General features: G+C 42.9%; 2 protein-coding genes across 3 annotated transcripts in view; one reads left to right on the top strand and one right to left on the bottom strand.

The window, feature by feature from the left end:
* Nucleotides 1-2,469, top strand: part of LOC111838291 (E3 ubiquitin-protein ligase UHRF2-like) — a 40,127-nt gene extending 37,658 nt beyond the window's left edge. For both annotated transcript variants that reach the window (XM_023801131.2, XM_023801138.2), the window contains exons 15-16: nucleotides 1,185-1,283; nucleotides 1,406-2,469. In XM_023801131.2, the coding sequence (XP_023656899.2) occupies nucleotides 1,185-1,283; nucleotides 1,406-1,552 (246 nt within the window). In that variant the 3' untranslated portion in view covers nucleotides 1,553-2,469. The remainder of the gene's footprint in view (nucleotides 1-1,184; nucleotides 1,284-1,405) is intronic.
* Nucleotides 2,470-2,867: 398 nt separating this feature from the next.
* On the bottom strand, nucleotides 2,868-23,787 carry gldc (glycine dehydrogenase (decarboxylating)). The gene is made up of 25 exons (XM_023801120.2): nucleotides 23,359-23,787; nucleotides 23,018-23,096; nucleotides 17,873-18,008; nucleotides 17,108-17,272; nucleotides 16,916-16,993; nucleotides 16,172-16,319; nucleotides 14,965-15,161; nucleotides 14,165-14,261; nucleotides 13,809-13,914; nucleotides 13,439-13,578; nucleotides 11,983-12,063; nucleotides 11,721-11,818; nucleotides 11,464-11,548; nucleotides 11,269-11,310; nucleotides 10,960-11,102; nucleotides 9,921-9,996; nucleotides 7,593-7,718; nucleotides 7,275-7,424; nucleotides 7,035-7,147; nucleotides 6,776-6,917; nucleotides 5,236-5,347; nucleotides 4,105-4,200; nucleotides 3,824-3,996; nucleotides 3,425-3,505; nucleotides 2,868-3,327 (listed from the first exon to the last, which is right to left on the bottom strand). The coding sequence occupies exons 1-25, from the start codon at nucleotides 23,638-23,640 to the stop codon at nucleotides 3,187-3,189; spliced, it is 3,087 nt and encodes a 1,028-aa protein (XP_023656888.1). The 5' UTR covers nucleotides 23,641-23,787; the 3' UTR covers nucleotides 2,868-3,186.
* Nucleotides 23,788-25,245: the final 1,458 nt, after the last annotated feature.

The raw sequence follows: 25,245 nt of genomic DNA, 5'->3' as shown, positions 1-25,245 counted from the left end.
TCATACTCACTGAGCCACTAAGAGGCTATATGTTCAGTAGTGGATCAAGAGTTTATAAGTGTGAATAGTGTGATTATCTGTAATAAAATTAAAAAAATAAAAGAATAGAGCTGATTTCACTAAATGCATTGTAGCCAAGTACTAAGTTGTTTTTTTCCTCTACAAGAAGCATCATACAAGTATTTTATTATTATTATGATGCTGTAGATTTTAATGTCATTTTTGCAGGCATAATGACACAATAAATTAATTTTGGGACAACTGTCATATTTAGAAATATTATTATGAAATTTGTGAGGTCCTGCAAGCGATCTGTCATGATTCACACCAAGCACCTTGTGTACCATTGTAGTTCGAACAACGGTGGCTTGAACTGACATGGTTCAAACTACTGTGGTACTAACAAAGTACGATGGTTTTGGGAAATAGTATTTCGGACGTAACATAGTACGATGCACCATTAAAGCTAATTTCCGTTATCATGCGGGGAACAACCTAGGGCAGAAACGTGGCACACTGACTTTTTGGAAGGATGACGTCCCGTGACAGTACCAAGCGGAATGTCACCAGCCTTTCCTGTCAGCCACTCATTCTGCTGCTCATGTTTGTTACAGAATATTGCATCACTATGCGCTTAGTTATAAACTTGTCTTAGCAATGGCTGTGGCATAATTAGACAATTCTTCTATTTAAGTGTCCACATACACTTGCCCATATAGTGTACATGCAGTATATTGAAACGCAGTTAACAAAAGACAAATACATACATTTTGACTGATAAATCCAGTGTGCATGTGTGGTTGGTGCGTACCATGTATTTCTGTGGTATATTAATGACTTTTGAATGTAGAATAATACCCCTGCAGGGTGTCTGCACAGGGAGCGTAATGGTGCACTGCTGATGAGATGGACGATTTGTAACTGCAGTTTCATTTATGCCTGAAGTATCTTTATTCTTCTAGAGCAGTGTTTGCCAGTCCGGTCCTTGGGGACCCACAGTTGGTCCATGGTTTTGCTCCCTCCCAGTTCCCTGTCAGACAGTCAACATTTCCCTCCCAGCTGGGAGGGAGCAAAAACCTGGACTGTCTGTTGTTCCTGGAGGACCAGACTGGGAAACACGGTTATAGAGGGTTTAACTAAATGGGCCGTCGCAGTGACCGCTGATGCTGGTGTCGTTGGTGCAGAACTTCCTGCGGAAGGTGGAGCAGATCTTCATGTGTGTCTGCTGCCAGGAGCTAGTGTTCCACCCAGTCACCACGCCCTGCGTCCATAACGTTTGCAAGGTGCCCGGCCCTTTAAGACCATGCAGTATTCCACACCCCATATCTGCCTGATTGCTCTGTTATGGGCATAGCATTGCTTTGTCTCATTCTCATTCTGCAACCCTACCCTGTCCTGGCCCCAGGCGTGCCTGCAGAGGTCATTCCGTGCGGAGGTGTACTCCTGCCCTGCGTGCCGGCATGACCTAGGGAAGGATTACGTCATGCTCCTCAACAAGACCCTCCAGGGGCTCCTGGACCAGTTCTTCCCCGGCTACAGCAAGGGCCGATGAGCTCTCAGGTGCACGTCAATGAGCGACGCACGCCAACAAACGCACGCACGCACAAGCCCCCAACACCCAGCCATCTGTAACTGTCCCTGCCCCCCCATGCCCGGCTCAGTCACCCATCAGCCATCGAGGCCGTGATCACCTAGCCTCATAACCTGCCCTCCTGCTCCTGAATGCTACCTGCTGCTCAAATCGTCTCGTCGGGAGAACGGGGAGAGAGACGAAGCCAGCGCCCTGGGGGGGAGCCTCAGCACGTAAACCCCACCCCCCCCCCATCGCTCACTGTAGCACCACCACACCTGTAACAGGTGCAAAGGGTCAAAGACACTGACCAACCTCAGGGACCAGGATGTGGCTATGGGGATCAGGATCTCTTGTTCTTTTGTGACTCACAAATGTTCCTCATCGCCTTTTAAATGTATGCACAAAACGCTTCCTTTATCCCTACGACCTTGTGTATTTAATCCCAGCCCACGCAGGTCGAGATCTATATAATGGTTATTGTCTTTAAAAGTAAAGCAGCTTTTCTTTCCAAACCTGCTCTTATTGTCACCCCCTGCTGTGGCCGCCTAGTTGCCCTCCCCCAGTGACTGTGCTCCTCTCGCTCTTGCCGCCCCCCCCCCCCCCCCCACCAGCCGTATACGTCACGTGGACGCCTCGTCACTCCATCAGTCTTGTGCCGTTTTTATTGCACTTAAAAAAGAAAAAAAAAACCTTGCGTCGAAATTCCTTTTGCGGTTTGTCGATTTTATATATTCCGTTGCATATTCTGTTTTAATGGATCATTAGGCCCCTTGTGTGTGGTGACCTTTTTTGCCTCCATATCACCCCAAGGGCTCGCATCGCTCTGTGCGAGTCACAAATTTTATACATGGTATAATTGATATGAATCTATTAAATATTTTGATTCCAGAAAAGTATTTTGTTCCCGACTGAGTATTTTCTAGGCTTCAGTTTACTGGTAACTGGCCAGCATTGCGGTGGTCTTTTCAATAGAATCCCATTCCTTTTAGAAAAATAAAAATGAATAAATCCTATATGATGCGTTGGATATGGTTTAGTTCTTTTGGCTTGTTATGTTATAAACAAAACAGTGAGGGCTGATATGTGGAGAATGTAAAACTTTCCAGGTCTGACTGGTTTTTCCCCCAGTTATCCCAATCCACCTGCCCTCAAAGCAAACAAGGTCAGCAACTTCGGACAAAGCTCACACCTCACGTACAGCTTTTGAAATGCGATATCTGCTGTTACCATGGTATCATTCATTTTCTCCCACCTCTATTTCTTCCCCAGGTGAAGCATTATTTAGTCACAGAGAAAACTTTAAAACATTTATTTAGTCACAGATTACTTAAATTAGAAAATAGCCCTGCAAGAGTTAGTCATTTCACAGCACAGCAATTAAGACAAACAAATATAAAATTCTATACAAACAAATGTGTAAAAAAAAAAAAAAAAAATCCAACCTATTGATTCTAGTTTAGTTTTGTGAAGCGGAGGCAATTATTTGTACAACATGGAATGTAAATCTTGGCCACCCACTGCGAACTTCGTGGGAGAGCGAGAGAAGTGAGGGGCCCGGAGAATTCAAACAACTCCGAGCTTTGAGAAGACCGCCAACCCTAACAATCCTGCCGTCACGAGGACGCCCTCTTCTTCTCAAAGGGAGACTCATAAACGTCCATGGGGGGGCAGGTACACAGTAGGTGCTGGTCACCGTAAATGTCATCAATCCTGGCGATCGACGGCCAGAACTTGGATTCTGGCTTCACGAAAGGCTGAGGATTAAAGCAGTGTGAGCAGTTTCATATAGATGGGAGAACCAATAACAAAAAAAACAACATGAGTGTGATGGTGGGGGGGGGGGCTTCTCACCAAGGGGAAGGCGGCACATTCGCGCGTGTACGGCCGGTCCCATTTTGTGGATGATATGCAGGCCAGGGAGTGAGGCGCCATCTATAGGAGATACAGAGTCCTGCAGTTCAGCATCGCATTCACCACCCACAGCATAAGCCGTGTCCCACAGTACAGAACAGATCGATTATAGCATTGTCTTCTTGCCTTATGCCATCTTGAAAACAGGGCATCAGCATGACAAGAAACACCTGTCAGCTTTTCTACAACAATGTATTACAGGTTGGAACTGCAAATAATCCAGTTTATTAATCGCCTTTTCCCTAAACGGCATTTTAATAAAATCTGGTTGGTACTCCCGAAGGGTTCACATCTATTATATGCAGTATGTGGCTCTGGTCACAAACGATCCATCTGCACCTTCAGTGGATTGATACGCGAGTCCATCCTGCCGTCCTCTACGTCCGCTATCTCCTGCCTAATCGCCAGCAAGGAGTCACAGAAACGGTCCAACTCTGCCTTGTCCTCAGACTCCGTAGGCTCGATCATCAGGGTCCCAGCTACTGGCCATGACATGGTGGGGGCATGGAAACCTGTCCGACACATGGTGAAGATCAGGCAGAAGACAGGTGCAGTACGGATGCAACCTCCGCTGCTTTGTCCCTCCCCGAGTTGTCGGATAGAACCCACTTTGCTCTTACCATAATCCTGCAGCCTCTTCGCTATGTCCACCGCCTCAATGTTGGCTGTCTTTTTAAAAGGTCTCACATCCAGGATGAACTCATGAGCAACAAATCCTGAGGGTGAACAAAAGTTTAGAACTTTTAGCAGACTGCATTGAATATTATTCATCCTTTGGCCTATAGAGGCCTTCACAGCTCAACAACAACCCTGCTGGACTTCACCCTGTGCAATGGGCTTTTCCATCTCTTGTTGCTCAACTGGAACTCGCCTACTGCCGCTAGATCCCCACCTGTTTAAGACACTATGCAAGTTTATGACAGACTTTGCAAATCTATAAGCAAAATGTTCCCTACTGAAAACAGATAGGGGCTACATACACATTGTCCACTAGTGGTCATCAGATACACAGCCGATTCATATTTTTTTTATTCAGGCAGGCATTGCATATAATGGCACTGTTCATGAAGAATGGGCTTTTAAAATGTATTAATCTGTGCCATGTTAACACCTCTACCCATATGAACAGGCCCATCAGTGATGAGATGGTTGAGATTGCTTACTTCAAGTTGGGATTATCATAATGCTTTGGCTCAGAGTATACAGACCTAGTTACACCATAGTGATATTCAGTTCTGTGGTAAAATGTAGCTGAATTTAGTGAAGTGCATGTTTTACATATAATTTAAGTGCATTTTTATTTAGAGGGTTTATTTAGATATTGGTCAAGATAAATGTTTATTAATAAAATTCCAGAACTCTACTGCTCAAAATTCTTATTTCTCAATGGCCCGTGTTTCAATACAATCCAATGTCGGCCAAACTATCCCCTAATTATCAGTCAGATGTAATTTACAGTAAAAAGAAACCCATTTCAGCTGACCACCATTGTCTATTATTCATATTAGCTTAGTTAAGCAAATGCCATTTAAACAAAGTCATTGTGTCATTTCAACATTGTACTTGTTAAACTGAGAATACCATTCATGGATCATAAAGGGTAAAGCAGACAGCTGAGCATTTTCATTAAGTTTTAGGGAGAAAAAAAGGGCTTCCATTGGAGACGTCACAAACTGAAACCTAACTTTGGACAGCATGCTACAAACAATCAGCAGAAGAACAAAATAACAAGTATTAATCCCAAGACGCACCTCTCGCTCCCCTGAAGAGTATTTTGTAGTTGCTCTCTAGCCGTTTGGCCATGTAGTTCGCATTCAGGATGGCCACTTCCGTCGCATGCCTCAGGCCTTTGGCACCCATCATCTAGTCATGACAAGAGAGCGGAAGGTTAAATGGCAAACCATTTAAAGATGGTACCTGACATGCAGCTTGGTCAGAACTGCTCCCTGTAGCCACATGAAGAGGCTGCAGGGAGTATAGTGGGAAAGACTATATGCTCATAACCTGAAGCTTGGCATTTCAGGTGCCAGATGGGGCCGCTGCTGAAATGCCTCGCCAGGGTACCAAATTACAAGTCAATTCACTAAAAAAAACAATCAGCCAGTACAAGCTGCTCATCTGGGGGTCTCCATCCCCAAGATTCCTTGAAGCTCTGCATTGTAGGAATCTGCCGAGCGGTGCCACGTTTCAGAGGCATTTCAACAATTTAAAGCTGGTCTTTGAATAAGGAGACAAAAGCAAGTGGATGTTTAGCATCAAACAATAGCATCTTGTCATGTTTTACGGTCTTGAGAAAAGTGCTGCACCGTTTTCCCCTGTGAATGAGAACCTAAGGTTTCAGCTTAGATTGAATATCTTCATTCAAAATAAGATCTTTGCATATTCTTTACAAAATGCAGTGTGGCTGTAGAATCAGAAACAATGTGGACTGGTTGCAGAAAACTCATTTTTTTTAAAATTCAGTACAAAAGTGCTTTAGATACTATGTGCTTAGGCATATAATGTCCTTTTTGGTTAACGTGTTTTGTGAAATAGTTTCTATGCAAGACAGAAAGCTTTACAACCTAATGCAGGTCTAGCACATGAAAGTCCCTTTATCGTATCTTTACTCGTGACAAAAGCAGAACTTACTCCAACCACAAAGCATTCTGTTCACTTTTTATTTTCCCCAGTTGAAACAGAAGCAGGAAATACTGCCCACATTAAATGTGCACTGGCAGTGGTAAAATTGAATAACCAAAGTAAATGATGCCCAACACAGGAATTATGGCGTTTAATAATAATATCCATCATAATTGTTTGTATGTTTTCGTATGCTGTCATTGCTGAAACTAATAGATGAACCACTCTCACTGTTTGGGAGAGGGACTTAAACAGTAACCAGTTTATGCATTTTAGGGAAAAACAGAAGTAGTTCACTTTGCTGGGATTTAATGGTGCACAGTGGACATGCATTGTGTGCCATCTTTTTGGTGGGGTGAACTTATTACAGAACCGCAGGGAGGGATTTTTCACGTTTGTTTTTAAGTCTGATAGCGCAGTTTGACCTGGTATAAATAGAATTAGTTGTATCTAACAATATTATTTACACACTTCCTTCAATTATATCCATATAGCTTGAAAAAAAATAAGTAAAAAAACATTGTACTTATGGATATCGATTATCTGCCCAACCCTAGTACTACCAATGACATATTCTGTACTTTCACCTGATTCACTTTGTGTGTGTGGAGCGAGCATAAGTTTCATGTTAATTTTGCTAAGTGACCAATACAGGAAGGGGCGCCTCACCTTGATGTAGGCCCAGGAGATGGGCAGGATGGCGCTGGACCCCCAAGGAGCCGCGCTGATGGTACCCAGGGAGGTGACGGCGTTGTCAGACTTCAAGGTGATCACTGGGTGACTGGGCAAGAATGGAGCCAGGTGCTGCTTCCTGCAAGGGCAGGAAAGGAAAAAAAAATCACCTAAGAATATCCAAAAATAACTAATCAAGCAAAATGTACAAGAGTCAAAGAGGAGAACAGTAGGGGATTCTGTGTAAAGGTCTCACACGCCAATGGGACCCATCCCTGGCCCTCCACCTCCGTGGGGGATGCAGAAGGTTTTGTGGAGATTCAGGTGGGAGACATCAGATCCATAATCACCTGGTCGACACAACCCTACCTATGGAGGTTTGAGGAGAGAGGAAGCACAAGACAAGGTAGAACATCATGAAGAGGTTTCAGGAGGCTGGACCAACCCCAGACATGCCATGATTGTGAGTGATGGGCCTTTGCTAGGGGGCCCTTACCTGTGCATTCATATTGGCCCCATCCAGGTACACCTGACCTCCATGATGGTGAATGAGTTCACACACCTCACCAATGTTCTCCTCAAAAACACCATTAGTTGAGGGGTATGTGATCATGATGGCAGCCAGATTGGCCTTGTGCTTATCCACCTGTGGACAAAGCTCTGATTTTCACAAGGAAATTCTTTTGATTACAATGAAACTACATTTAAAAGGTCAAACTCTATACAGAATATAAAAACAAGCCAATGTCGATGATGCATTTTAATTAGCACTTAGGCAATAAAAAAATTAATCTTTCACATCGTAGGAACCTACCATAGCCTTCAGATGTGCAATGTCGATGTTTCCATCTCGATCCACCTCCACCACCTGGACCTTCAATCCTGCCATCTGGGCACTAGCAGGGTTTGTCCCATGGGCTGATTTGGGAATCAGACAAACCTGAAATAAAGGGATATCAAACATTTGTGTCGCACATTTGATACAGTGTGATCATTCACACAATTCACAAACATCAAGGTATCATTTCCCAGGAACAACATCAGAGACACCTGCACTCAAAGGGAAAATCTGATTAAAAGTCAACGCGAGTCAACTATGCAGTTTACATAAGCAGCAGATAGTGCTGAAACAAGCAGGTTGTGCAACTTTTTTTTTTTTTTTTTTTACAGGAGTTGAGAAAGGCGAACTATTCTGCCAGCTAAGGATTCCTACTTAAACCTTAAATTGCCAAGAAAACCAAACATTAAGCCTTGACTGATGCTGAAACAGAGCCATCTCACTACCCAAGCACATGACGGAAGCAGGGATAATGATCCACGTGTATCATCCATCCACCAGTTACATACCACCCTCTCTCTCCCCCATGTTTTCTCATCTGGATTTTTCAGAGAAGACTGAAGAATAGATGTCTACCAGAACCAAGCTCTCTTCCACCCCCGTCCCCCCCCCAAACCCTCTCCACTATCTTGTACCCCAATCCTTGTACCCCTTGGTGCACCCTGCGCCCATCACCACAAAGGAAGTGGCGGCAACAACAGGTATCATCTCCCGTGTTGGTACAAAGCAGGCCCGGAATGGCCAAAGGGGAGACTCAAAGCAGGCCCGGAACGGCCAAAGGGGAGACTCAAAGCAGGCCCGGAGCGGCCAAACGGGAGACTCAAATCAGGCCCGGAACGGCCAAAGGGGAGGCCACTTAGCTGTTGTAACAGGTAAGAAACAAAATCATTTAAAAATTAACAATGGCGCAAATATGGGGCACGAGTGTCAAAGTGATCGCTTGTCATTTAGAACAGAATGAGTGCTGTGCACGGTTCCAGAGGTGCCACAACTAATCGCTTGCTATTGCTAATCACTGGAATTTTCTCAAACTACGGGTGGTAGAAAGATACCAGGAGGGCCTGCAGAAGCTCAGACTGCTTAAACAGTTCAAAATACTATTGGTTATTTTTCTTCTTAAAATAAAAATGTCAGTAATACATTTATTAGGATAAGAAGACTTGAACGATGGCATCATTTATTAAAGTTGCCCCAGAACCAAGACAAAATGGGCCAGTCTTGGGTATATAACTCCAGGCCTGAAAATTAGCCCTCCTCTGTGCCTGGTACAAAGTACAGCATGTCTGCAGGATCTCCGCTATCAAATCAACGGTATGCATGACTGCTCTCAAATCAATCCAGAACTTCTTGCCTTCCCCACGCCTAATCGCAATCAAAATAAGGTAAATCTGTTCAATTTGCAGTTTAATCATAAGGCCCAGTCTGCTACAGATTCATACACAAACAGTATAAAACTAGCTCTCCTTGATATCAAATCTCTTGATATCAAGCAGACGACCTTTGACTATATTATTACACACCTTCTAAACGAAGCGTTCATTCCAAAATAAGCTGGAACCTTCAAATATCTCCTCATTGTGATGAAAGGTCCATCGCTAGTTTTATAACTGCCTACAGACCAACTAAAAACTGTGCACACTTTATTGATGATTATAAAACTACTATCAGTTGATTATACTGATTACCACTGCTTAGTTATCACTGTAGATTTTAATGTGCACATAGATAATCCTAAATACGACTTCACTCTATTTGAAATATTTGACCAATCACAGCAAATAAAAATGGCCCTAACCTCATAACCAAGACCATGTTGGTCTTAATCATCAGTATGGTTCTCATTATTATAATTGTTAGTGTTCGGGGTTTGGCTCTGCGACCACACTGGCATTTTTTTTTTACATCTCCAGTTAACTTTTGACGTGTCTGGTTATCTAAAATGCAGACTATTTTATATCCTCCGTGCGTCATGTTAAGTCCTTTGAAACTGCTTCATGTGTGCAGATGTGCTCTGTAAATAAGCTGGACTTGCCAGGTGTTTACTCGCTCCAGTTCCAGGGTGCCTGTGCCACACAGGCTGGTGTAAAGGTACAAGGCCCATCATCACCCCACCTGAGCGGCGATCAGCTGATTACCCCAAAACGCTTCTGTAGGGCCATCCTGTGACTCAGCCGCTTTTATACAATGATGTACTGCAGCTTAAACCACTTACCCGGCAACCATTCCCATCAATCAGTATACAAAAAAACCCTCTGAGGAAAAAACCCAGTCCTTCAAGACAAGTGTCCCAGGTCCAGCGCTTACCGTCCTGTGAGTCTGTCCTTTGGCGTTCAGATAGGCTTTTATGGCAGCAAGGCCAGCATACTCCCCCTGCGCGCCGCTAGACAGGAAACACAGGACACATCTACTCAGGCTCTGTGATAAAAGCCGCGGGAAGCACAACACAGACATCCACTGTGTAAAAAACAGCCTTGGGAGAGACACAGAATGCAGGGTTGCCAGGCCTGTTTGGCTTATAAACATACCAGACTTACTACACCTGGTGTTTCAGCTTACTACTCTTCTACCTAGGTAGCTTACTACCCAAGAAAGGAAATCTACACGTGAACCAGAAGGTTGTCACAATCTCAAGGCTGTGACCTGGTCAGCTTTAGTTGGCACCATTAATGTGTCAAAATTATTGTATTAAAAACAGTTGATCAATTAAAATAATTAGAAATAATTTATGTCTCTAGGATCCTAGAAAACAGTGATTAGGCGGTATACAAATTCAGATTCCTAAACATGTTTCAATCACCAATCACATCACACACTGAATGTGTATGATAAAGGCTGTTTGCAAGGAAACAAGGCATACACTGATGAACATCCACTTGAAGACAATGCCATACAGCAGTTTCTATGTATCCATTATGCACTGGAGTTAAACATTAATTTTCCTCGTCTGATCAAGAGTACAGTGATACAATCCGAGAGTCTATTACCATACAAGAAAATGTACTATTAGTTGGGGGCAAAGTCAATAGTGATCAGCAGATAAAACTGCCAGAGACGGATTTAAAACCATTATCTTTTAGCCATTAAAATAAAGGTCATTCGTAGCTGATTAGCCAGAGTTGCACATGTTTAGCTAGTCAGACGCTAAACACCTTTTATTCCAAATTAGGACTTATTAATCCTAAAGAATGTGTGCATTGATAATTAGTATCCTAACGCAAAGCCACCATTATATTAAATAGCTACATTAAATATAATATGGAAAGGTTCTGATGTTGATCTTTGATGCAAATGAATACCAGATACACTCATGACTCTTATCCTCATGAGACAAAGTATCTTCTACCTGTTGGGCTGGAAAGAGATCTTGTCATATCCAGTGATTTCACACAAATCCTTCTCCAGCTGCCTGAAGAGCTGTTGGTAGCCCTCTGCTTGGTCCAGTGGCACAAAGGGGTGAACGTTTGCAAACTCCTTCCATGTGATTGGCTGAGAAGAAAGCATTGAGTCAACCAAAGGATGGGACCGGCAGGAGGCACACAGACCTCTCACGCTCTAAAGCATGAGCATCAAGGAACAAACAATGGGATTTCAGGGATTCAAATAACATGTGACACCAGGTAAACACCAGAAGAATCCGTAACGAGGAACTCACCATGAGCTCAGATGAGCTGTTCAGCTTCATTGTGCAGGAGCCCTAGTATGAACAAAGAAACCATAATCATTCAAATAGACTTGTTTATTAACATTTGTAAAGATCGATCTCACATTATACGGTGTATTCCCATCTCAAATGAAGGGGAGGAATACAGAACAACCTTTCAGTATTTGTATTTAGCAGAAAACTCACCAAAGGTATCATGCTGTGAACCAGGGAAAGGTCTTTGTTTTCTAGGCGCTTCATGTAACGAATGAGGTTTGTTTCTGAGTGGTAACTGCAAAATGGAGGACCGAGGATTGGACAGGAGGTACACCAAGGATCCAAGCAATTCATATAAATCACAGTTCTTAGAGGCCAGAATTTTTCAGACAAACCTATCAAAGGAAACCCAAGTGTAGCTACAGATTAGGAGACCGGCTTTGCCAATGGCTAAATGTTTAGCTCACCTGTTAAACACTGTGTGTGTGAGAAACTTGCTGGTCCTTTTAAATGGGGTTCCCAGGATCCCTTTATTCCGGTCACTCATTTTCTCAGCAACGAGCTCCTACAATACAATTTATGTTGTACACTTTTGAAGAGTCACCCTTCAGCATTTGACAAGAGTGTGTGGCCATCCATTAATGTAATTTATGCAAAATCTGCATTTCCAATTAAACCAAGTAATTTCTGTAACTGTGGACAATGAAATAACTACATAAGCACACTTACAGCAGAGGATTCACAGCCAAACACCCAAAGCAGATCGTCCAAGTCTCTCTCAGTCACCGTTTCATCTAGAGACACCCCCAGCTGGAGAAGTGGAAACATACAAGTCAGTCTTATTACCCAGAAGCTTTCCTAACCTGCCTTTTCTCCAAAAATCAAATATGAACAAATACATTTTTCCCATCCATCCATAACAGGGCTCAAGGGCAACACTGTTTCAGTTTTTTTGAATCAGATATTGCTTAGGTGAATGTATGATCCAGTTTAGCAAATTAGCATCTTAGTCATAAAATGCTGCATTGTGCACCATTTAATATCTGTCCAGCAAAACAGAATCTGCTAAGATATCCTGTTAATGGCTGGATTATCGTTTAAATGCATTTAAATGGCCTTTGGTTAATTTTTTATTTTAGCATACTGATCAAGATACAAATACAGTGGTACCTTGGAACACAAACTTAATTCATTATAGGAGACTTATCGAGTTGCGATTTGGTTGAGGTCCAAGTTGAATTTCCTCATAAGAAATAATGTAAATGAACTTAATCCATTCCAGACCCCCAAATGATTGCCTATTTAAACTTATTTACCTACCTACCTTTCTCTTGATAAAAAGCATTAAAAATCAATACGAAAACTAATACACACATGAAAACACACATACAAAAGCAATAAATATTAAATAAATGACAATCCCATACTCCGAAGCGAGAGCAGACACGCATGCACCACCAAGTCTCACTGTAATTTCTACAGTTACTCTCACTACTTTCCTCTTTGGTTTGCTGCTATCACTGCTCACTTTCTTAGGGGCCATGATTACTATATCACTAAATGTACTGTAGATAAAGCACAAAAAAAAATTCACACCGAACACAAGAAAACAGCTTTTGCATGTCAAACTCGGTCGAGAAGTATAGCGAGACAGAGTGATTCATAGGCATCAGCAGGTCCGTTTGCCTTTGTTTCAGCCCATCAAAGACGCATCTCAATCCGTACAAGTTTTAACAGGTCTGTTTTGTTGTGTTCCGAGTTTTCGATTGAGACCAGATTTTTCTGTACCAACCCATTAGAGGTCTGAATTGGTAGAGCTGAATGTGTCTCGACCAATACAAGTTTTAGCAGGAACGATAGAGTTCCAAGAGGTGCAAGTCGATTAAGATTCAACACACCCACTTGATGTTGGAGTTGGTCGAGTTAAGAGGCCTTTAAGTTAAGGTTCTACTGTTAAAAAGCAATTTCTACTGTTAAAAAGCAATTTTTAAAAGTGCATTTATCTGGATTGAGCTGTTGAAAAAAAAATACTAAATACATGGCCATGTAAAGACTAATTTATGTCAACGTTTCGGTGAACTCAACTGTCATTTGACCCAAAGGATTGGTCCACATACTGATAACACTACACAGAGTGAGGTCAGCAATTGGCTGGGTATGGTCCACACGGCAAGCTTAGACCTACCACTCCTTCGCTATAAACGCGCAAGTTGATTTGCCTTTGGACAGCTCTCTCCAAGATGTCTTTGGCAGCCACACTGCAGTGGATCTTCAGGGTGTCGAAAAACATCTCATGTTGGAGCTTGTGGCCTGCTCTCTTCAAGCCTACCAGCCAGGAGACACAAACGCCGGACTACTAGTCTCAACTGTGAATTGCCTGGTCTGTTTCAGAAGCATACTGGTATCAATACCCTGGCAGTGCCTTGACTTGTTAAAAACTGCACCAGTTACAATCCAAACACCCCATGCTCCTAGTCACCTGTAGTGTTCACTAACATTTGACTTCACATTACACATGGATTCCAACAAGGCAAGGCAGGGCAAGGTGGACATACCCTCTGCGAGAATCAGGGCAGCGCCGTGTGTCCTCTGAGCAATGTGCTTCAAGCCTTGAGGTCCGTGGTAAACGGCAAACATGGCGGCCATGTTGGCTAAGAGAGCCTGAAAGCAAAGCCACAGTCTGAGAACAGGACGCATTACGACTGAAAAATGTGAAGGAAAAGAAAAAGCGACAGCCCAAAATGATAAAAACTGTCAAGCAAGATGCTACGACATTGAGGATTGCATCTGACACTATTTATTAAACCCATGAAGCTGAGAACAGCCTCCAAATATACTGTGGCCCCAGAATACCTCAGTGCTTCTGGTGGAAGCTGGTCCTCCCTGCCCAATCTCCAACAAGGCAGCTCACCTGAGCAGTGCAGATGTTACTTGTGGCCTTGTCCCTGCGGATGTGTTGCTCCCTGGTCTGAAGAGCAAGTCGGTATACCTCCTTACCAGCTGCATCTCTGTGGTTAGAGGGGGTTCCCAATGAGAGCAATGATTAGCAAAAACAACCACTGCCACGACACCTCGCTCCATCTCAACACTGCTCAACATAAAATGATCATGGAATAAACAGAGAGTTTGATAATTATCAAATCCTATTGTTCACTATTTCAGTTAAATGCTCTGCAAATCCCTTTTGTATGAGATTTCAGGTGCCATGATGTTAATACAAATAACACAGTGGGTTGAACATCCAAAGCACAGGGGAAAATATGCTATTCATACATTTAGTGGGACAGCTGCCTGTAAATTTGTACGTTTTGCATGCTCGTCTGATTATATAGTACCAATGCAAGCCTGCAAGAATGAACAAGTGTTTTCAAGGTTAAATCAGACCAACTTTCTCCCTAACCAGAGAAAGACTGCACTTGTACCAGATTCAATTTTAACCCCTTAATGCAACTCTACAAAATCTCAAAACATTTTAGAAATGATTTGGCCTTTTGAAGAAAAGTAGCCTTTAAGATTCAGTCTAATCTAGTAGTGCAGGAAATGTAATCCCTTAACCTAGGTTCACAGAAATAATGTGCGTGCACAGCCCCTCGTAAGGGACAATTTAAAGATTGCCAGTTGGAGTCATTGAAATGTGAAGACACGACCAAGCAGATGGTGACGAAGCAGATAATGGACTCCATGCCAAGGAAGCATGGCGAGGGAGCTCACCGCGTAACCCCCACCATCCGCCCGGGGATCATGCGCACCAGGCTCTCCCTCACCGCGAAGAAGGCGGCGTGAGGGCCCCCGTAGCACAGCGGCACGCCGAACCTCTGGGAGCTGCCGAGGGCGATGTCCACCCCGAACTCGCCGGGTGGCCGCAGGACACACAGGGCCAGCAGGTCGGTGGCACAGCAGGCCAGTGCCTGGGGTGGAGGGAGGGGGACCGTCAGCTGCTAACTATCGTAACATTCTGAACACCGATTAAAATGGACGCAATCGGGGACCATGCAGGAAGGGCAACATAATCCATTTCCATAAACTGCCCCGCCCCAAATGAAAAAATATACAGTTGCTAAAGTAAATTGAAGGTCACTGAATGATGTTACCATTACCAGCAGGACAAAGCTTCCCACCAGAAAATTTGGACCCAGTGATTTGTGAACAGGGCACAAGGCCACCAAATGACGGGCGAGACGCCAGGGCCAGCCCCTAGCCCGTTACGGCCACCTCTGCTCCCCCATTGTCAGCTGCCAGACGTCACTCCTGCGGTGCAGGGTAATGACCGGCCTGACTGGCCCAATGGTGGGAGGGCAGGACCCCAACAAGCCCTCTATGTCACCAATAAAAGACCCGTCCCTGTGAAGATCAAGCCAGGCAAGGAAACCCAAATATCCAACCTTAAAAGTGCCTTACACAACTTCTCTATACCCTGTGGCGAAGTAATGAATTACAAGTGAGCCGGCATCAAAGGACTGCCTCTTGCATACCATTGTCCCACCACTACTCGACTAAAATCAATATTCAAGGCTGAATTTTGGGAGCAGGATTCAGTATGTGAAGCTTGCAGCTCTTGCAATAAGGTTAAGAAAAGCTGTATGATCTTCAAGTCAGCAAATGCACTCTGCTTGAAGATGTGAATTTATATCATAGGATGTGTTCCTCCATCATTACCCTTAACATCTCCAGATATGCAGACTTTCTACAAAAGCAACTAACCAGTGAAATAAGTTTAATTAGTAAGCAAAGAAGCCAAAAAAAAAAACCTTGCCATTTACCTTATTAAGTTGTATTCCCTCCCAAAATTCAAACTCTCCTACATCAATGATGACAGCATTCACCAGGAGATAGAGTAAAAACTCACGAACGATTAGAAAGCGATCAAACAACTTGAGCCAAACACTCAGCACAGGAGGACCTGCACTATAATTCTTACCCCAGCTTTGTGGGCCTGGTCAACCAGTCCCGTGAAGTCCTCCACGCGGCCTTCTGTGTCGGGGTACTGGAAGAGCACGCCGCTCACATCCCTCCCGCTGAAGTCCATCTCATGAGGCATCTTCAGCACAGTCTTCACTCCAATGTAGCTGCCATTGCCAGGAAGAAGTGTTGTCAGTGCGAGACCACAAAGGCCTGGGTCTGTCCAAAACATCAGCCCCTGAACATCAAGTTTATGGTTCAGCATGTGTGGGACCCAGACTGTTTGGCCAGAGACTGTTTGGCCTGAGAAACGAAAGCAGGCACATAATTATGATCATGTGCCGATTAACAATCTAGCATTTTCAGCCACCCCACCAATTCTGCCAATTACATAATGTAATCACTTGAAAGCCTATTAGTGCAGCTAAATGAGAACATGATCACTGGGTCACAGGCCTGTTAGTGTCCAAAAGACAACTGATTAGAACTGATATCAGAATGAGGCTGGGTTACAAAGACGGAACATCCACAGGGCAAAGAGTGAATCCTTCAACCTTAGCATACTAGTGCTGCCTTCTACAATTCAGTTCAAGCAGGTTTATTGTCATTTCAGTCATACATGCAGTGCACAGTGAAATGAAACACTGCTACTCCAGGACCATGGAGCAACACAAAGAAAGACAGAAACACCACAAGTCTACACAAGTGCAGGCATGCAGAACCATACAGAATGAAAGTCCTGCAATAAATCCACGAATCTTACTTGGCTCTGGTCTGCACCACAGCAATAGTTTGAGGATGGCAACGAGGGTCAATGTAAAATGTTCTTCTTTTATTCTGCCTGGGGAAATAATGACAAGAAAAAAAAAATCTGAATTTCAGTATTTACAAGACCACACGTCACTTTGAGTCAACTTCGCCGCACTCTGGAAGCAACGTCGCCGTCACTATTCACCTGTGGCAGAGCTGCATGGCTTCTGCAGCCGCAGTACCTTCATCCAAGAGCGAGGCGTTAGCCACTGCCATGCCAGTGAGGTCACACACCATCGTCTGATAGTTCAGCAGACTCTCCAGGCGCCCTTGGGCCACCTCTGGCTGGTATGGGGTATACTGGGTCACCCTGGGTGGGGATTTGCAAATAATGTTAGAGATACAACTATCAATGTCATACAGTCCAAAACAGCAAAACCAACCTTTTCCATAAGTTAAAACCTTGAGGGCAGCTTGAGGGGAAAGTAGATGCCCTGAAAAAATAGGGGAACACAGCAAACCCCCACCACACTTCCCATTCATCACAAGAGTTCCACAGATTTCAAAGCAGAGCAGAAAGTCCAAGAGGGAAGGTAGGGAATTTTGTCGGGCCTGATAATTAAAGGTCACACCATGGGATGCTTTGGCCAATTGAACAACAGTGGTACTTACTAAGACCTGTCATGGGACCACGTTTGAATAAGATTTTGAGCTCACAAGACTAACTAGAAAATCTTTAACTAGAAGCTTACGCCGAGTCAAAATTTCCACATTTTCCTTGTGACGTTCTGATGTCCTACAAATAAGTTAGTTCATTATTAAAAAGTGTTATTTCTTAAGTTCATTTAAAAATAAACTCAATAACTGGAGTGACTTATTCGTGCCATATCTGGACAGCAATAGCTGTTATCTTCTGTAAGACAAGGTTTGTTGAAACTCACTGACATGTGGGAGTTGGGAAATGACTCACCATCCAGAGTTCTCCAGTAGGTTTCTCTGTATGGCCGGTGGCACAGAACAATTGTAATAACCCATCCCAATGTAGGAACGCCAAAGCTTGTTTTTGCTTGAAATTTTCTGGAGAGACTCCAGAATTTCATTCTCACCTGCAAAAGAGGTTTACATCAATGCTGACTCAGAGGTAAGCGGAGATCAATGGCAACACTTAAGAGTCAAAACTTAATATAAAAAAGTACAAAAGACTACTGAATTACATCATACTTAACAAGATGTAACAAAACAACGAGTCTAACAGCATATTGGTAATAATTAATACCTGTCATTATATACTGGAACCGTACATTAATCCGGTACTGAACAATTTCAATTAACACACCAGCAGCAGTTTTTGTCAAAATCTAATAATCATCTAAAACCTAACACTAAAACAGCGCCCCTTCTCCCAGAATGGGCAGAAAAGCATTAAAAACAAACAGCAAATAGACTAAATGCCAGAAACATTATGGTCTTGATACTCCTGTGACAGGAAAACTAGCAAATTCTTGATCAAATCAAGCCTGACCTTTAAACTGAAACTCAAAATGACCAGACAGAAGCTTTTGGTGACATTACAAGAAGCCCAATTCTCTGGGGGATAAAAAGACCACAATGTTTGGAAAAGTTGATGGCAAAACGAAGCACCAGCAATGGTGGATAGATTCAAGCATTACAACCATGGACGTGTCATTGGGAACCCTGAAGGCCTGACAGAAAGCAGGACATTCCGGGGGACATTCCGGGGGATTGCTATCCATATGGATCCCAACTGGACAGCAACCAATATCCATTTACTACCACTACCACTACCACTACCACCACTACTACTACTACTACTACTACTACTACAACTATAACCATAGAAGCAGAAGTGTTTATGGGAGGCTCGAGTTACCAATATCTTGGAGTATCTGTAAGCTTACTCTTATCCCTACCGACTTGAGGATGGGCCAAATGCAAAGCTAAGAGAGAGGCGTGGCAAACCAAAACTGCAACCGTATCACCACATCTGGTGACTGCTCCACTGCCCTGTTTATGCTAGCATGGCTTACAAGCATCTGGGTTGCAGTAACAGGCATTAAGTTTTTTGTATCCCATTCTGCATTACAGCCAAGGCAGAAAAAACAAGGCCAAGGTCAGAACAAAAATCATATTAGACAGCAATCCAACAGCTCCACTCATTCACCTAGACTGGGGGTCGGCAAACCGCAGCCCTCGAGACGCATGTGGTTCTCTGGCTATCTGCTTGTGGCTACAAAGCAGACTATCATGCAAATAACAGTACACACTACATTGACGGTCAAGTAGCACGCGTCCAACTAAATTCAGTAGGTATTACGCACTGTGAGACCATCGCAGAGCCTACAAGGCACCTGAAAAAAGCCAAGAGCTTTCAAGAACATCACATATTGATTTATTGATGGCTTCCCATGTCCATCTTGATAGCCTAACTTGATTGGATACTGAGATGAATGGACAGGGGAATATGATCAGATTCCCCATGCGCTTAAAATAGCAGTAAAAGAAAAAGAAAAAACAAGAAAAAAAATTATATTAAAAGAATGCTGTGCCGATATATTGTATGCTGAAACACCCGTCACCTAATACAGTATAACATCACAGCTGAAAACATAAAATATGTATGTTATCCGTTTCATGTGATTTTTGTGCCTGTATATCTTCAGATAGCTTCCACGCGTGGACTGTATAAAAAACACTGACTTTCAAGCAAGATCACAAGGCTTAATTTTACAGGCAGCTTCCAAGTTCAGCAGATTATAAAACACCCTATAAGTTTAAAGTCCTTCACCGATGCTGAATGTTAAAAGGTGTTTTATCAAACAAGCAGAACACCTGTTGACTGATTTCAAAAATAAAAACAAAGTAATTAAAATTAGTTGCATGCCATTTTCATTATAAAGTCCAGAAGACACTGAAAAATTTATGGACAGTTTAACCAAACTTTGTTGTCGGTGTCATAAAAAAAATGTGCTAGACTTATTTATTTCACTTGAAAATTTTGTTATCAAGTGAAATTCTGTGGCTCCAATAGTTTTCATATAGTATATTTTCTCTCTGTGGCTCCTGTTCTCGAATGGGTCGCTGACCCCTGACCTAGACCATGGGAATCTGTGGGTCACCAGGGTCACTCCCAACTGATGGGGCTCTTTGGCGCAGTGCAGCTCATTTGCTGTGATCCAGCAATTCCTCTACAGCACAGAGTGATTGGGCAGGTCCTTTGTTTGAGGAGGACAGACTGAAGCTGAATGGGCAAAAGCCATGGTGTCCACTAGCCCCGCCGTTACAATAACACCACCCAGCAAAAACAGAAAAAAGGAGGGGGGGAAAAAAGAGGAATGCGGGGAGACATTGTGCCATTGTGTTATACCAGTCATATTAAGCCCCTTTAGGAAAACTGGTAACTTACGAGAAACAGGTACTTGTCCATTAAATCTAATTAGCAGATGCTCTAATCCAAAGTGATATACACCTGAGAAAGCAGTAATCTGAGGTGAAATATTCTAAATTGTTGACAGAGTATAAATGCGTGTGTCAATTTCTGCATGTATGTCATGCGATGGACTGGAATCCTGTCCAGGGTTTTACCGTGCTTTGTGCCCTATGCTGCCTAGTACAGGCTTACTAAGGATAGTGGAAAAAATAAAAAATAAATTCACCCATAAAGCAGAATACTTTTTGTGTACGACAGGAGGCAGTAATGTACTTCATCTTTCACATATTAATAAATACACATGAATACACACCTTTAAGTTGCTTATGTATAAAGTAATAAATGATAGACTTTCGAGAAATGCATGATTTCCTCTGTGGCATCATGTGAGCTGAAAAGCATTATGCAAGAATGCCACCTGGCACCTACAGAATGTGGTCGCAGGAGGCGAGTATCGGTGCAAAAACACACAACGTACTTCCTGTGACCAGAGGGAGCTGCATCCCCCCAAGCAGCCTGCGAATGGAGCCCATGTTCACTAATACTAACTCAGCTAAAAAAAAGTTACTCAGTCAGGTGCAACAAGCTTAATATATTACCCCTGAAGAAATCCCAAAGCACTACAAAAAAGCAGAATAGCAGGCTTGTTGACTTTCAGGTGTGAACCTTTCCTGGAATATAATAATTACACGAAGGTTACTATGGGTGTAACTTTACAGACCAACTCGTATCTCACATCTAGGAACGTAATGTGCTTAGACTCCAAGTCACAATGCAGACATTCACGTTTTACTTCTCAGAAATGCCTTTAGAGCAGACTTTGACGTCAGGCTTTGTACCTCAGCTGGGACACCATATTTACAGAAACAGGGGAATCCTAATGTTAGGCTTCTCATTAATAATTAATGGCAGACAGGACGGCAGTGACAACAAGGTACATCACATGTCATCTGATGGGGGCACTGTTTTTTAACATTTTTTTTTTTAAGAAATTCGTTTCCTTGGCAACAGAAGGAATGGCACCTAGAACAACGTCGAAGGAGGTGAACAATCCTAATGGGAATCATGGGCCAATACAGATCTGCTTTAGCCAAATGGGACCAATACAGGACCTGCCCTTCATGAACATGTTTAGCCTCGGAACCATTTACAGTTAGTTACATTTAAATCAAGTACCAAATTTAGTCAACGTCACTTGACAATGAGATCTTTCTAAATTGCTTTCTAATTTCAGTGAGTTTTAATAGATGAATGTGTTGCCTATATGCAAAGCTTTTGGCTACCAAATTACAGTTTAATGCATGACATGAAATTGAGATTCATGGGAAAAGCAACTAACATATATAACTAATTTCTGTTATGGGGCAAGAAGCATTAAAAAAAACAAACAAAAAAAAACCTTGAATGAACTCTAATTAACTGTATTATAATACGAAGGATTAGGCGAGTCAAGCGCACCACTGTGTGTCAGAGATACCAAGATAAGGCCAGAGTCTCCTGTCAGGACAAAGTCGTACTATCAATATTTTCAGCTGGATTCGTCTTTAGAGTGATTTAAAAAAAAAAACACATCAATTACCTAGTAATCAAAAAAAAAATCAATAAATACCAAGATGAAACGGAGTCTTACAAAACAATTAAAAAAACTAACCTTAGATATTCAATTTCAATAAAAGGGGAATAACAAGTAGTAATAAGGAAGATAGTAGCTGAATTTGTTTGTTTTATTAGCATTGTCTTTTGTTCATAAATAAATAATAATCCTGCGACATTTAACTGCTATGTGGCGGCTCCAAAGCAATTCTACTTGCGTTCTACATTTTTTGATCATCGTTACAAATAAATGAGTAGACACTAATATTTCATACAACTGTGAAGCTTTACTTTCCCTAGCAAAGCAAAAATGTGTCTGGTACAGTGTTTGTGCAAAACCGTAAATCATTCTTATATTCCTCCAAGTTTCAAAGGTTAGGTCACTTAAGGTTAGTCCCATCCCTTCCCAAAAAAAAAGGAAAAAAGAAAGAAACCCACGTTAAATGCCGTGTCCAACGCAACCGCTAGAAGAAATCAATTGAATGATGACGGTAAATTGTGAATACGCTGCAATATCAGGAAGCAATCGCACAAAAACGGGGATTGCACACAGCGCTGAGCCTCTGATGTAACGACGGCGATAAACCAGATTAAACTGGCCTCGCCGGAGCGCGCAAGGCTGAACTTTACACTCCACTTGCCATCCTATTAGCATCGGCTGTAGCCCCACAGGAGATTGGTGCTGCTTGTTGGGTTTCACAAAAACAACTCCAAATATGTCTAAAGGAAGACTTAACCGGATTGATCACGCCAGCAGCCATCACCATACCACATTTGCTCACAATAAGCGTGCAACCCACATTTCAGCCAGTCGGCATTTGTATTATTTCCTAAAATACAGTTTAGGGATTTTATTCGCCTTCAGCATCACAGACGTGTTAAAGTAAATATAAAAGCAATTGTCTCTGATAACTACTCCAGGTATAAAGAGAAACCAGCAACGACGTCGTCCGCCTATATACTTTAGATTATATGGTAAACTAAACATTACTTCAGTCTTAAAAGAGGGTTCCGGGAAAATGCAATGAAATGCACAGCAAGTGAAGACTGGCCACAAACAGGAATCACACTTACAGACGGGATCATCCATTTTCAGGCTTCTTTGCAAACGAATAGAGGAAGGAAGAGTTTTTTCAATCAATTCATCAACTGTCTGAAAACAAAGCAGTCCGATGTCAGCTCCAGCACACTTCATCACAGGGTCATTAAAATGATTTTTAAGATAACTGCACAATACTTTGACATCATTAAGCATCTTGGTTCTTTTAATAATTAAAGGCGAAAACGAAATATTACTTGAAAGATTTTTTTAAACCAGTATGTTGAAATGTCACCACAGCGGTAACACCTGCTCACAACAGCATTTGACAAGGAGCCTCTATACTTCATAAATTGTTTTCTCCTAATATTCTTACCTCAAGACCGAGAGTATCAAGCATCTCGCGCTTCTCTTTGTCACCTGGTCCAATATGCCTCTCGGAAAAATCATCATGCCGGGGCAGAATTGACTCGATCCGCCTGGAGTCAAGAACGGCTGAACTTCTAAAACCCCGGACGGTAATTAAAACATTTTTATTCCCAAAAGGCTCCGCGTGCACTTTCGCCAAATAGCGGCTTTTGTAGCGCAGGTTCCTGCAAGGCACATGCGTTTTCACCGACCTGGAGATGAGACCCCAGGATTTTGCACAGCTTTGCATTTTCAGCCTTAGATGAGTGAAGTGTATGTGACGGCCACGTAAAATAACCACTCTTCTCTCACACAAACGTCCCCACTAACCCCTGACACCCTACGGCGATGCTCGAAACTCTCGACAAAGAACTCTGGCAACTTCTTAAAAGTGACTCGCTAATACGCCTCCTCATTACGTGGGGAGCAGCCAATCAGCGAGCGAGGCCTCAGTGACGCAGCGTCAAGCCCCCGGCAAACAGCTGGTTTCAACTTCCTCACGTGCCGGTGGTATATAAATACGGAGGGCGTGACTCTCTTTGCAGCGGGTAGTCGCTAAGCTGGTTTGCAGCTTTGCGGCGGGCAGTCGCTAAGCTGTTTTTTTTTTCCTGCCGTTATTCGGCGAAGCGAGAACGTTCCTGTACGTTTTAGATAACGACTGTTCCGCCTTTTGTGATTGTTCTACGTCCACCAAGACCTTGTGGCATTATATAATAACAAGCGTCTAAGACTGTTTAAATAATACTCGTACCTGCGCGCATCAGTGATCTGTCTAACGTAGACTGATAAATTCTGCATGCGGAATCCGTATACTCGTAAATATCTACATAATGAAGTTAACGACACTCAGTAGGCAAGGTTGGTGCTTCACTATTTGGTGAATTGATAATATGAACCTCGACTGGCCGATATCATATTAGAAAGTTTGTTACATTTGCATTCACGGCGGCTTTGCTTTTCACTACAAAAGAAACGAACACCCTTGTGGAGATGTCTCATATTTTACAAAGACCAGTGACGCCTAGTGGTGCATCTGAGTATGAGCCCTGTGGTACTCCATATTTGACTGGTGACATTGACTATGGAGTGCAATTATTTGGCACTTCAACATATTGATAACGATTAGTCAAATAGGATTTAAACCACTTCAACACCATTCCACACAACCCAACATACAGTACCCCACATCTTATTCATTGGCGAGTTTACGGTTCCATCTTACGGTTGGGATGGAAACACTGACGTTTCAAAGCGTAAGGAGAAAAAGTTAAACATGCAAAAAAAATGCTTTGTTGTGCTCTTTAATTGTCATTGAATTTGTTGATTCCATATCGGGTTAGTGTCTGCCTGTTGAGCGCTCAGCTCACACGAGCCGTGCACAATACAGTGGCTATTAGGAATAGTTATTTAAAGACGTTGTGATGGCAAAGAGGACTAACAAAACTGTTTACCAGTTTCATTCGGTAAGACGAATGAAAAGGACGCGAACAACGTAAGCCAAGGTGAGCACACTGCTGCTGCTGCTAACAATGCAAATGTACACAAAAGAGGTGTCAGGATGTGGCCAGACACAGGCGGGTAAACAAGCTACCTGTACATACAGGAAAGCCACTTCCTCGGGGAGGTGCGTTATAGCCCGCGGTGGCCAATCCCCTTGGGTCTGAATAATACGGTACTCACGCGAAAGTGGCTGCTGCAGCAGTTCACCGCGTTGCTTTGCAATTTGTAGTCTCTTTTTGTTATGTGAAAGCGAGTTGTTATAATATGTGTTATATTTAGGACATATGTATTCACTTCTCACACTGGAAGCATCCTATGTAGCATCATGTAACATGACTAGTTTACGTCGTTCATC

This window comes from Paramormyrops kingsleyae, chromosome 2, assembly GCF_048594095.1.
Source record: "Paramormyrops kingsleyae isolate MSU_618 chromosome 2, PKINGS_0.4, whole genome shotgun sequence".
NCBI classification, from domain to species: Eukaryota; Metazoa; Chordata; class Actinopteri; order Osteoglossiformes; family Mormyridae; genus Paramormyrops; species Paramormyrops kingsleyae.
Note: the sequence above shows the minus strand (reverse complement) of the source record. Positions and strands in the feature narration are given on the sequence as shown.